Source organism: Cystoisospora suis, assembly GCF_002600585.1.
Source record: "Cystoisospora suis strain Wien I chromosome Unknown contig_7962, whole genome shotgun sequence".
Lineage (NCBI taxonomy): Eukaryota > Apicomplexa > Conoidasida > Eucoccidiorida > Sarcocystidae > Cystoisospora > Cystoisospora suis.
The window spans coordinates 715-14,493 of NW_027160747.1; the positions used below are offsets into that span (position 1 = coordinate 715).

General features: G+C 41.0%; 3 protein-coding genes across 3 annotated transcripts in view; 2 read left to right on the forward strand and 1 right to left on the reverse strand.

The window, feature by feature from the left end:
- Positions 1-3,681, reverse strand: part of CSUI_010674 (spc97 spc98 family protein) — a gene marked incomplete at its 3' end in the record, with an annotated part of 4,395 nt that extends 714 nt beyond the window's left edge. The window contains exons 1-2 of the mRNA XM_068070776.1: positions 2,109-3,681; positions 648-1,127 (exon numbers count right to left, since the gene is read on the reverse strand). Of these exons, the coding sequence (XP_067917246.1) occupies positions 648-1,127; positions 2,109-2,399 (771 nt within the window). The remainder of the gene's footprint in view (positions 1-647; positions 1,128-2,108) is intronic.
- Positions 3,682-4,270: 589 nt separating this feature from the next.
- Positions 4,271-9,574, forward strand: CSUI_010675 (duf866 domain-containing protein). The gene is made up of 6 exons (XM_068070777.1): positions 4,271-4,981; positions 5,966-6,047; positions 6,781-6,844; positions 7,338-7,417; positions 7,934-8,039; positions 8,789-9,574. Exons 1-6 carry the CDS (start codon positions 4,894-4,896, stop codon positions 8,846-8,848), a joined length of 480 nt encoding a protein of 159 aa, XP_067917247.1. The 5' UTR covers positions 4,271-4,893; the 3' UTR covers positions 8,849-9,574.
- Positions 9,575-10,105: 531 nt separating this feature from the next.
- CSUI_010676 (uncharacterized protein) lies at positions 10,106-13,758 on the forward strand. Its single transcript, XM_068070778.1, has one exon. It carries the CDS (start codon positions 11,209-11,211, stop codon positions 11,392-11,394), a length of 186 nt encoding a protein of 61 aa, XP_067917248.1. The 5' UTR covers positions 10,106-11,208; the 3' UTR covers positions 11,395-13,758.
- Positions 13,759-13,779: the final 21 nt, after the last annotated feature.

Consider the following 13,779-nt stretch of genomic DNA (forward strand, 5'->3'; position numbering starts at 1 on the left):
ATCTCTAATCTATCTATCTCTGATCTATCTTTAATCTCTCTATCTTTAGTGTATCCATCACATACAGATATACAGGTATACATAGTAGAGATCCCCTTCCAGTGTGAGCCCGCATCTCCGCGCGAAGATCATAAATAGCCACCTTAACGACATAAACGTAAATAGACTCCAGACAGATTAATAGACGCACACACTCGGGAGATTAAAAGGAGACTGGTACAAAATAGACGGAGACTAAACTCCTGAGGTGTCTGCGCCCGAAACGCCTTCTGGCCTGTCTCTGTACATACACACTCGTATGTAAGGGGGGGGAGGTATGTGTAAGAAATCTATACACCTACGCTTAAGCTCTCATCTGAATGTGCACATACAAAGGTGCCTTCCATATATATATATATAAATATAGGCATCTATATTCATCTTGTGTATCTTCTGGGAGCTAGATATCCTTCAAACAGGAGGATTCTTCACGATCGTCGATTCGATTCCTCTGCCTCAATGCATAATGTGGACAGATACAGACCTCCCACCTCTACACATAGACGCACAAGACACTCCCCACATACAGACCTCCTACTATTCACTGCAGTGCCAGCCTAATCTAGCTCTCGAGAAAAAGAAAGAAAGAAAGAAGGGATTGAATTTACATGTCTTTCCTGTTGAAGACGTAGAGCGAGGGTTTCTCCTTGCGGTAGAGAGAGTAGAGGTTGACGGGCAAGCGTGAAGAGAAGTCTAAGAATTCCGTACTTTTTCTCTCTCTCTTCTTCTCTACTATAAGCCGCACGTCTATTCTTCTTCCTCTTATCCTTATCATAGACTCGACTTGCCCTACAAGATTCCAGTAGATTTACTCTTCCCTCTCTCTTCTGCTCTTTAGCTCTCTTTCTCTCTAAAGGAGAAAATGAAGAAGGTGGCCTCTCTTCTTCATTGGGCTTGTTCTCTTTCTCTTCTTCTTCTTCTTTCTCCCTTGTCGGTGAAGAGAGAAAGAGAGAAGAGAAAGAGAAGTTCTCGTCAAGAAAGAGATGCAGAAGAGATCTTAACTCGCTCGCTCTCAAGACCTGTTGAAGTGACTCTAAAGAAGATAAAAAGGCGACAATTTCCTCATGCACTTCTCGTGGATTTATCGTCTAAGACACACACACAAAAAGACAGAAAGAAGAAGAATAGAGAGAAAGACAGAGAAAGAATGAAGGGAGAAAAAGAGAAAGAACGAGAGAGAAGGATATGTTGAGAAAAGGAATGAGAAAGAGAGAGAAAGAAAGAAAGAAGGCATGCACTTTCACGTCAGGAGAAGAAGAAGAGAAAAAAGTCGAGATAATAGAAAAGAAGAATAAGAATGTTTACTTCTGATATGAAAGGAAAGAAAAGAGAGAAAAAGGCACACAAAAAGACCACACAAAATGGCATGCATCACCGCATGCAAAAGAAAGAAAGAAAGAAAAGAAAGAAAGGAAAGAAAGAGAAAGAAAAAGAAAGAAAGAAAGAAAGAAAAAGAAGTCCGTGCAAACGCCAACTCACTTTCTGAAATAGCACGACATCTGTATGACAGCTATCATATACACACATACGTACATATATATATATATATATATACATATATATATGCATAAATAGATATGTGCAGATAGAGAGGTGCATGTATACATGTATATATATATATATATATTTGTACATGTGTAGAGCTTGCAGAAGGGAGGACGGAGATTTACTTACACCCCACATTTACAGACAGTTATGTATGGGCCATAAAAGACTCGTGTATATTTCCATCTATCTATCTATATATATATCTATGTATGTATGTAGTAGCTCTATATACCTATTTCCACTCAGATTCACTGATCTACCTACGTATCTCTATGGGCTCTATGCTAAACCGAGACAGGCGAGAGAAGTGAAGAGACAGCACCCTTACAAGGATAGTGGGGTCGCTTTCTTTCTGTCTAATTCTTCTCCCGCTCGTAGGACAGAAAGAAAGAAAGACAGAAAGAGTGAGAGGAAAGAAAGAAAGAAAGAGTGACAACGAAAGAAGGAAAGAAAGGACGGTGAAACATCGCCAGTTCATTCGTGTGTGTGTATATATGTCATCTGCTTTGAGGTGTACGTACACCGAAGGAATGGAAATGACAGTAGCTCTTGATAAAGGCAAAGGCTGTCTGAAAGTTTTCTTCGGCGACAATTCGATTTTCTTCTTCTTCATCTTCTTCCTCTCTATTCTTTCTTTCTCTCTCATCGTCATCTTCTTCTATCACCCCGCTTTTAAGCTCGAGAAGGAGCTTTTCTTGCTTTTCTTTAGGGATAGACACGTCAAGATAAAGAGAGAGATGCCGAGAGACAAGGTCAGCTATAAGCCGATCACACGCCTCCTGGCGAGATGCCTCAAAAGCTGAGATAGCCATCGGAGTCTTCTTCTCTTTCTTTCTTTCTTTCTTGCCACTCAAGACTCTTCTTTATCTTGCTCTCTCTCTCCCTTCATTTTGAGGTCGTGAAAATGGGAAGAAGAAAGAGAAAAAGAAATTGACGAGGAAGGAGAAATTGTTCTTTCTCGAGGTCGGTGAAAGAAAAGAGTCATTTAGAGAAACTTCCTCTCCTCTCTCCTCTTCTTCATTCTCTTCTTCTCTCCCCTTCTTTCTCTTCTTCATTCTCTTCTGCTTCCTCTCTCCCCCCCTTGTCGGCTTGAAATAAGAAGAAGAAGGAAGAAAGAAAGAAAGAAAGAAAGAAAGGAAGGAGAGAAGGAAGGAGAGAGAGAGGTGTTGCTTTCCTTCTTTTTTCTTCCTAGCCGAAGAGAAGTTCGAAGATGATAAGAAGAAGATTGAGAATGACTAAAGGGAATTTGAGATAAGAACGTACAGAGAAGAGAAAGAGAGACAATTGATTACGGAGGCCTTCGTCTCCAACTGTGGGTTTATCGAGACGAAGAGGGCGGAGAATTCGACGAGAATTGAGGACAGCCGCAGCATTCAAGAGAAGAAGAAAAGATTCTAGTAAATGAAGCAAAGTTAAAGCCATGATGGTTAAGAGATCAAAAAGAGAAAGACGAAAAAGAAGAAAGAATGAAGAAAAGAAGGAAGAAAGAAAGGAAGGAAAAAGAAAGAAAGAAGAGAAAACGAAAAAGAGAGAGAGAAACGGAGAGAAGAGGAAGAGAAGAGGAAGAGGAGATGACACAAAGAAAGAAAGATAGAGAGATCAGAAAGAAGAGAAAGAAGAAGTCTTAGACATAGAAAAGAGGGGGAAGAAAAAAGAGAAGAGAAGAAAAAGACAAGAAGAAGAAGGAAGTGAAGTGTTATGTTCTTCTTCTTTAAATAGAGGTAAGTGGTAAATGTTTAAGCAATCTCTTCGCCTTCTTTCTTTCTCTCTCTTTTCTCATGAAAAGCTTGGGGCATAGTTATGAATCAAGGGTGCTCCTGCCTTCGAAGAAAGGAAGAGAGAGAGAAAAAGAATAAGGTAAGAGAAAAGAAAAGAAGAAGACCTAACAGAATCCAAAAAGAAAAATTCTCACCCTAGATACATAGAGAGATCGATAGGTTAACGAATACGAAAGAGATAAATAGATAAATAAATAGATAAATGGATTGAAGAAGCTCTCGTATGGCGTGAATGAACGGGAGATGTCTACACACTTGGAAGAGGAAAGCGTCTTAGAGAAACCGATAGTGAAGTTTGTCCTTCTATTTCTTCTTCTTTCCTTTTAAAAAGGCCAGTGCGCCGAGAAGGAGGTGCCGACAGGTCCTCTGAGAGAAAAAGGAGACAAAAAGAAGACTTGGGAAGAAAAGAGTTCCTCTCCCGCCAGATGAATTCTCCGAAGATAAGACGAGATCACGAATCGACACGTTCTTCTTGTTTCTCTTTCTCTCCCATATCGAACTTTTCTGTGTTCCTTCTCTCTTCCCTCTTGTTCAAGAAAGAGAAGTATCTTTCAAAAAGAAGGAGGTGAAGATTCTCTTCATTTTTCCAATTCTTCCAAGGAGGAGGCTGATGTGAAGTTTGTCTCCTATCTTTCGAAGAGTAGAGGGAGATCTTCGGGTGTATGTACACCATCCATCCACGCACATCTCCTCCACCTCCTAGCTTCTACACAAGCAAACACGGAGTGAAAAGTCTTTCCTGCCTATCTCAAGACATCGAGAAGAAAAGAAAAAGACACCCTAGATGGTGCGTATGTACATCATATACATATATAGACACGTGCATGCGCATGCAATTTGGCCTTTTGTCTTTTTTCTTCTCGTAGATGACCGTACCGTTTCTCTTTTCGTTTAGATGTGTTTCTCAAAGTGTCAGAGTGCTTTCTTCTTTGATTTGGCTCCAACTTCGTTCTTTCCTGCGCCTTGTCTATGCACTTCTTTCCTTCTTTTCTCTTCTTTCTGCTCTTCTTCTCCAGCGGTTTGTGTATATCTATCTTTTAACTTTCTTCTTCGGCCCAGTCAGGTCTAGTTTCTCCCGATCTCTTCTATCGATCTCTCCAGCCTCCCCCCCCTTCCTCCTAAATGAGCTCTTCATCTAATTAACTTTCCTTTCTTTTTCATCTCTCTTTCTTCATTGCTTCTTGTCTCTTCCTTCTCTCTTCATTTATTTGTTCCTCTCTTACATCCATCATTCTCGTCAAAAGAATTCCTTTTCACGCTCTCTTTTCGACCATTCTCAACCTGTTCTCTTTCTTCTTCTTCTTCCTCTGCTCGTCCTCTTTCTTGCTCTTTCCTTTCTTTCTCTTCTTTCTCGGAGATCCTTTCCTTCCTCGCCCTCTTTCTTTTCTCTCTTCCACACTCTTGTCCTCGTATCTGTATCTTCCTTTCTTCTTCAAGATTTCCTTTTCTATCTGTCCCCATCATCTCTCCGTCGTCTTTGTCTATTTCCTTCTTTTCGCCTTTTCTTCTTTCTTTCCCCTATTTCAAGATGGTCGTCATTTTGCTGCGTATGAAGGCAGATCTAGAAAATATCGAAAGCATCGAAATTCCTCCTGATCATGTCTGGAAGCTAGACGGTACGCACAGAGACGGAGACCGAAACAGAGACACCACCGCCCATCTACATACAAACACATAGAGATTCTGATAGATTGAAGATTGATAGATAGATGGTAGATAGATGGTAGATAGATAAAAGTGGACAGATGGAAATGTGTGCGTTGATAGAGATAGTGGAGACTATATATATATATATATACATATTGTATCTGTCTCTCTCTCTTTATATATAGATAGTTGTATATGTATCTGAATGGAGAGTTAAGAGACTTTTTGGTAGTTCGTCGTAGTCTCTTTGTTTGATCTTTGCTTTCTTCTCATCTTACGAGGAGGAAATTGTCCATGCGACAGGGGGATCTCCCTCATCCTGTCTTTCATTGCTATAGATGTAATTTAATGGAATGTACGTACACCTTGGTATAGTGCAACTCTTGTCTACTCAATGTATACACATACATCTTTTCGCATATATATATTTATACATATGTATATTCATATATATTGAGAGAGAGAGAGAGAGACATGTTGAAAACGTCTCCTTCAGTCACTCAAAGACGCCAAATAGAGACGTCACTTCATACACAGGCCTATAGATAGATAAATAGATATATAGAAAGAGAGAGAGACATGTGTATGTATACATGGTCTCACTTCGTCTCTTTCCTTTTCTTTCTTTCTTTTTCTCTTCAATCTTCAAGTCTTGCACCTCTTCCTATATTATGTTCTACTCAGTATTTAGGTCATAGAGAAGATAGATCTCTCAATCTGTCTTTCCTCCCTTGTCGTTTCCTTCCTGGCACTGTATATACAGCTTCCTCTCAGTAGACATACTTGTAACCTATCTATGCTATGCAATATATATATATATATATATATATGGATATGTGAAGGTAGATCAAAGACAGCAGATGATCGATGGATAGGGAGTGGATAGATAGAAATATGAAAGATAAATGAGAAAAGTCGATCCAATCTTTGCCAATGTGTGTGGTGTTTCGTAGTGAGGCAGTCGGCGGGAGAAGAGAGGCGAGAGAACGTAACTTTCTCAGCAGATCAATCCTTCGACATTCCCAACAGTAGAGGGTCTGAACCAGATACATATATACACACACATATACATATACGTATATATATATATATATGTATATATATATGGCTTCTGGGACTGGTCGTGTTATGTGTGTAGATGTGTAGGTGATATTCCTTGCTCTTTAGATTATAGACATGCATGCGCATGTACTTATAGATATATACCTTCAGATAGGACTACAGAGTGATCCTTATCGATTCATCCATTATCTTGCTCTGCTACAGGATTTTCTAATCTTTGCTGCTTGTCTCAGCTTAGGTACGCATCTGTCTGTCTTTCTGTGTATTTGTGCTCTCTAACTCTCTCGGGATTGACAGTATCTATTTATACACGTACATATCTGTATCTTGAGCTATCTATCCCATCAATACGTATATTGCTATGCCGAATCGACTGTTCCTTCATGTGTAGATGTATGTATGTATGGAGGAGATGTGTGTGGACGACGGAGTTCAACTAGAGAAGATTAGGTATGCCTCTGTGGGTGAAGAAGAAGAAGAATAAGAAGAAGAAGAATAAAAGGAAACTGAGAAAGGGGGTCGGTGCTTGAGTGTATAGACACTCCATATCTCTCTATGCTAAGACGACTGACTGGCTCCTTTGCGTTCTTTCTCTCTTTCTTCTTCTGCTCTCCTTCAAATCTGGGATCTCTACTTATGCTATGAAGATATCTGGGGGAGGAGAGAATGCTTTTCTGTTTTCTCTTCTCTTTGCTTCATTCTCCAGAAAGGCCAACTTTCTTGTGCGCTGGGACGGAAGTAAACAAGCTTCTACCATTAACATTCAAGATGTATGTCCACAAGTCAGGTGTATAGACACCCCCTCCTTCTCAACTCATATACCTTCACTTAGCTTATCTAGCGATCTATATATATATATATATTTCTATATCTATCTGTCTATCTGTCCGCATCTATCTATCTGTACCCATCTAACTATACCTACCTATCTATCTATTTATAGCTACTTATACATCTATCTCTCTATCTACCTATACCTACCTATATATATATATATATGAGGAAGGAGTGTAGGGAAGGTGTAGTTACGTAGGCTAATACATTTGTGTGACGCCTGAATAGATATATGAAGAGATAAAGATAGGTCGCGAATAAGGAGCCTCTCGAGATTCTTACCTACCATGCAATAAGACTCTATGAGCCTGTCCCAAGCTACACCCATCTTTAATACTTTCTAAAGGAATCGATGCGACTCTCCATCTAACGGTTAAAGGCATGCATTTCTTTCTTCTTTTTTCTCTTCTTCTTCCTTCTCTCTTGCAGATCAAAAATGTCACACGGCGTACATACACCGCAGAGGATAGTGGCAAGTTTGTCCCAGTCGTTGCCTTCGAGTGTAGAGGGTAAGATAGACAAATCATAAAGAAGGAAAGGAGAACACTTCAGCTATCCCCACTTCTTCTTCTACTACAAGAAGAAGAAAAGAATCTAGCCCTTCTCAGTTCTCCTTCTATTCAAATAGCCTTGAAGTGGATGAAGGTACGAGTATATATATAGATATAGATATATATACATATGTATGTAGGTTCATGTATATATGAGTGTGTATGTAGGAATATGTACGAGTATGTAAGAAAGCCTCTGCGTCTATATCTCCCTCCCCTCTCTCTCTCTCTATATATATATATATATATATATTTTCATGTGTGTATATAGAGATAGATATGATGGGGACGCTGTTTAGTTAACAGGGGTGCGCGTTGAACTTTTTGTCCCTTTTCTTTTCCATTCTTCCCTTTCTTTCTTTCCTCTTTCTTTGCATGTGAAGAGAGACTAGAAGAAGGTTTGAGAGAGAGTAGAAGACGGAGTTTAGAGAGAAGAATGTTTTCTCTCTCAGTGTGTTTGGGGTGTACATACAGAGCGGAGCCTGTGGCGTGTCATGCTTCAAGTGGCTACGTTGTCAAAAGTCGCAAATCCACTTTTCAGGACGTCGATCTCTCAGAAGACTGGGCTGACTACGATCAAGTAAGAAAGTAAAAAAAGCCATCCATCTTACACACTTCCTCTTCTTCTTTCTCAGGATAGATGTATATATACACAGAGATATACATCCATGTTTACAGGCCTCTTTTCTTTCTGCGTTCTGGATGTACACTTTAACTTCGAGACGTACTAGACACCTCTCGTGATAAGGTTCTTATTTTTCTCTCTGTCTATCTTCTCCTTATGGATTCTCCTATCCATCTCTCTCATAGCGTTCATCGTGTTTACACGTCTATAGTCGGAGTCCGCCAAGTCATATCACTAGTCAGTGAACTACTACTAGGAGGAGGAGGTAGTAGTAGTAGGACTAGTTCAAGTAGTAGTAGTAGGAGGAGGAGATAGGAGCAAGTGGACGGTAGCACCTAGTAGTCGTAGTGATAGGAGAAGAAGACGTAAAATGACGAAGTGCTTCTAAAGACAGAGGAGAGAAGAAGAGGAAGAGGAGGCCAGTGGAGTGTAAAATGCTTATGTTGCTATGAAGAGAGATAAGAGAGAAGTGAAGATAAAGATAGATAGATTAAACATAGATAGATAGATCAATAGATTGAGAATAGTTTGGAGAAAGAGGTAGAGAAGAGAGAAGTGTGTCTTGAACGTCAGCTAAGTGGCTTCATGACACCCCTTCCCCCCCCCCTGATAGATTTAGGGTACTAAGCCCTTGTCTTATCTCACCTCGCTCACTACTTCCTTTCTTTCTTCCTTTCTCTATTTCTAATTTTCTTTCTTGTTAGGAAGCGAATGAATCTGTGGGAATTTACAACGTCGAATTCGAGTTCGAAGTGTCGCGATGAAAAGCATTCCTCTTCTCCTCTATTTCTTCCTCTTCTTCTTCTTATCAACTTCTCCCCGTTGTTGCAGCCTCGGCTTCTAAGCTCTCATCTTCTGCTTTCTTTTCTTCTTTTCTCCGCTTCTTCATTTTCTTGAAGTCTTGTACGCGTGAAAGACTTGAAAGAGGGGAAGAGAAGGCGCTTCTTTGGTCAACGAGTGTATGTACACGTGTCTATACTTTTATCCTTATGATGTATCTGTCGTTGTATTCTTCTGTTTTGCGTGCGCTCGCGTGCCCTCCCTTCTTACAGTTAGTCCTCCTATCGCCCATTGCCTGCATGCATGTATGAAGTGTCTGTCTAGACACCCCAGACACATACGTGACAAGTTGTTGATTCGGGTGTATATACACCAGAAAGGAACACCTTCGTAAGTGTGTAAGGAACACTTCTCTACTCCTCTCTTGCAAGATAAACCTCCTCTGTTGATTGTACTTTCTTCTTCTTTCCCTCTCTTCGACGAAGCGTCATCTCCCCTCTCTTTCTCGCCTTCTCCAAAAGACAGTTTCAAGGAAATGAAAGATAACCTTCCCTCTCTCTTCACACTTTTACATCTTTTTCGGATGAAGAAGCAGGGAAAGTTCTCATTCATTCTTTCTTGCCTTTCTTCAGGAAATGCTGTGCTGATGAAACCTTCATTACTCAACTGTCCAAATTCTTTTGAAAGAAACATCCCAATAGAAAAGGACAACAAGAAGATATCTCTTAGAAAGAACTCTACCTCTCGCCTAGTCTCGATTACATTGAGTAAGCAAGTATACTACGACTACTACGACTACTACTCCTAAACTTAAGCTCTCAAGACAAGCTTATCTATCTATCTATGCTTATCTATCTTAATCTATTTATTTATTTATACCTCTATATATCTATCTCTCTCTCTACCTACCAATCGATCTACGTGTGTGTCTATCAATGACATCTATCTATCATCTGCATACGTACCTATCTATTTCTCTAGTTGATTCATCTATCTATCTATCTCTCTATTTGCCAGTTTATATATCTCTTTTTCTCCTTTCGCACTTCACACCGAGCAACGAAGCGCAGTTCCTATCTACCCCTCCATGCCTTCATAAGAAGGACATAGGCGGAGAAAAGAAGAGAGACAAAGAGAGATAGACAGATAGAGCTATCGTCTTGCATTCGATCTCTCTTCATTAGAACCCCTGTGAATGGCGCTGTTTAAGTTAAGAGAAAAGTACTTAGAGAAGTCTCAGCAACCGAAGGTAGATCGATCCATCCATCCATCTCTCTTTCTTTCTTTCTCTTTCCTATCCTTCCTTCGTTTCTTCTCTTTTCTTCTCGTCGATTAACATGGTAAGAGAAAGATGAAAGAAAGAAGAACGAGCAACACACTCGTGTGTGGAGTTTTGAGACGGCGGGATAGGGGATCTTTCGCACACGTCTAGGAGACAGAAAAGGAATCTATCCACGTTGCGTCGACGTAAGAGACACCCCCAGAGGGAGAAAGGAGATGTAGACACGTCATAGACATGTACATGTACATCTATCTCGAGATAGACCAACATGAAGACACACAGAGAGAGATAGATAGATAGACATATAGATGTACTTTTTATAGAGATATATAATTGTATACCTATCTATATCAGTGGATTGATAGAGGCGAGAAAGACCAAGAGAGCTTGTACATATATACATACATACATACACTGAAGCACCATTGAAGATGCCCCCTCTTTCCTCCTTCGTGTCTCATCCAGAGCCTTAAGACAGACATACATCGATACGCACAGAAAGACAGACATATAGATGTACTTCTACATAGAGATATAGACGTAGGTGAGGAGGGATAGAGATACACACGTTCATAGATAAATGTAAGGAACAGGTCTTACGTTCACACAGAGAGACTTTTCTTTTCAAAAGAGAAAAACGAACATCCTCTGGATAAGAAATGAAAGTGTCGATGAATGCATGCAAGTATTTATGCATGCATGCAGCCCCACTTTACACGACCCAGGGTGTCTCGGGAGGGAGGTGAGGGGTGGTGGTGTACGTACACCTCAGAATGGATGCTGAGAGTTAGAAAGTCGTGCTAACTCTCCAAAACGGAAAAAGCTATTTTACAAAGAGCAGAAGTAGATATATAGATAGATAAAGATAGATAGGAGAGGACTCCACGTTAGGAAGACGTATGAACTTCTTATTTCTTTACTTCCTCAACAAAAAGGGCAAGGCATCTTTCATCGTCTCGTAAACATAGAGGTTCTCCATATTACATAAATACAGAAAGAAGCGAGAAGAAAGATAAGATAAATCTCTAAAGAAAGAAACTTCTCCCTTCTTCCTCAGTATGGATGGCACCGACCCCCTCGAGTCTTTTCTCTTTGAAAGAAGAATCAACCTCTCTTTCTCTCTTTCTATCTATCTCTCTATCTACCTCTCTCTATTTATTATCTTCCTCAACCCACTCCCCTAATATAAGCCGACACACCCCACTATATTCACGGTACATACACATCTGTACATATACATATATATAGAGATAGATATATGTATATCTATCTATATATATAGATATCGAGAGACAGAGAAAGAGAGCCAAAGAGAGAGAGATGAATTCTTCATACATGGCTGAATGCCATACTGTATGTATATAAATATATGTATACATAGGTATATATATACATACATCTCTATATATTTGTATATACAAGTGAATGCATGTCTTCCTTCTATACAGAACTCAAGCTACCAACACCTACCCAACACACCCTCTCTATGTATATATAGACGTATGTGTGAAAAGAGGGGAAGAAGATGTAGTAGTATACATATCTCTAGATAGATAGCGCGCATGCAGCTATCTAAAGATGTGTATGAGAGGTGTTTATGTGTGAGGAGGTCTTCAATTATCGCCAGTCCCGGTAGGACCAGCACTCCCCTCCCTCGGACCATCGGAGTCCTCCTCGTTCTCTGAACTGCTTGAAGTAGTCGAGCCTCCATACAGCTCTGACCTTCTTCTTCGTCTTCTCTCTCTGCGTCTCCGACTGCGGTGTCTCTCCTGCTGGCGGCGAGGAGGGGGAGAAGAAGAAGAAGAAGAAGAGAAGAAAGAAGCTAGACAGATCTGCAGACTTTTGAAAGAGAGAAAGAGCTGATAATATTTACTTCTCCTAGCGATTCGAGATAAAGAGACCGACGAAAGTCTTCTCTCGTGTTGTGTGCTCTCTTTCTCACGTCTTAAATCTTGGGAAAGATACAAGAGGAGCTCTTTATCTTCATTCATCATAGAAGCTCTTCTCTCATGGTGTCTTCCTTCTTCTTCTTTCTCCTGGTCGTCCTTTCTTCCCTGTCTTGCTCTTCTCCATTTAAAGAAGCACCTTCCTTGCCAAGGGCTCTTACCTTTAAGATGAGAAGGCGCAACGCAATACACTTGATAACTAGACGCAGCGACTTTGGCTGAGACGGCGAAGAAAAGAAGCAAGAAGGTGTCGATACACCACTTGAACACCTCCGGCGACACATCAGAGCCATACACTCTCCCAGCCAATCCATACTGTCTATACACAAGCTCGGCGCTTGCTCCAGCCGAACCCCTTTCATTCAAACCAGTAGATGAAGAAGAAGAAGGAAAAGAAGAAGAGACGGCAAGGTGTGGGATCGTGTCAAGAGCAATCGCTTCAAAAGCAAGAAAGAAGGGGCTTGCATAGCATAGCCATCCTATAAGCATAGGCATGCTTCTTGGATTGGTCGTGAAGCCGTTGAGAAAGGTAAAGAGAAGAAAGAGAAAAGAAGTTACGCTATTTGCTTGGGCGAAAGATGTGCTCCCTAGGGAGCATATAGAGAAGTAACTATCGATGATCGAATAGGTTAAGGTGGATATGAAAAGACAGAAGAAAAGATACTCCCATTGCAACCCGACAAGACACCATATAAGAGCCACTAAAATATAATCCGCTGAGAGAACGATCAAATTCGATATACAGGATGTAGACAATAGATAAGGAAGAGGGTTGTAATAGCCATCCTGGATCTCCATTGTGAACTGCGCCTTCTGTTGAACTAGGAGAGGAACTGACCATAGAGCTGACGCACAGACGCAGTAGACAAGAAGAAATAAGGCCGAAAAGTGATAGTAGACACCACCTCCACTGTGGCTCCCATGGTGTCTACTATGGCTAGTCGAGCTAGCTTGGAACATCACACACCCAAGAATCAACCCTTCGATGACCGCATCACCATAGATAGCTAGCAATGTGTCTCGATCGCGTAACCATAGACGAAGGGAACGACGAGCAATAAGAGAAAACTCTTTAATGAAACGAGCCATCGAAGATCCAGAGGGCCTCTGAGAAGAAAAAGAAGAAGGGGGGGAGGAGGAGGAGGAGGAGGAGGAGGAGGAGGAAGATGAACCTAGCTTATTGCAACAAGAAGAAGAAGGAACGAGAGGGTGACTCTTCTTGTGCATGTTGCTGTGGCTCTTCTTGTCTTTCATCGTGTTCTCTTCGTCTTCTTCTTCTTTCTGGATTTCTTCCTCGTTTTCGCCGTGATCTGTAAGTGCTTTGGAAGGGGGGGACAGAAAAGCAGAATAGGCTGGAACTGAGGCAGAAAAGAAGAAAGATGAAGAAGGCGGCCATGGATCGGAGGAGACGTCTCTTTTCTTGTTTGGACTTTCCGTTTTGACAAGAGGAGGAGTCGAGAGAGAAGCGGAAGAAGAAGAAGAAGAAAGCACCCCGCCAGTTTCAGCATGGCTGGGATTCTCGGTCCTTAGAAGAGAGGAAGAAGAGGAGGGAGAGGTCTTATCATTCGTGAAAGAGAAGGAAAGAGGATGGTGAGACCAAGGAGACGTCGTCTCATCTGAAGTGGCTGTAGCCAAAGGATAGCATGCCTTCAAACAAAAAACCCAGACAAAGCTAACCATTCAGAAG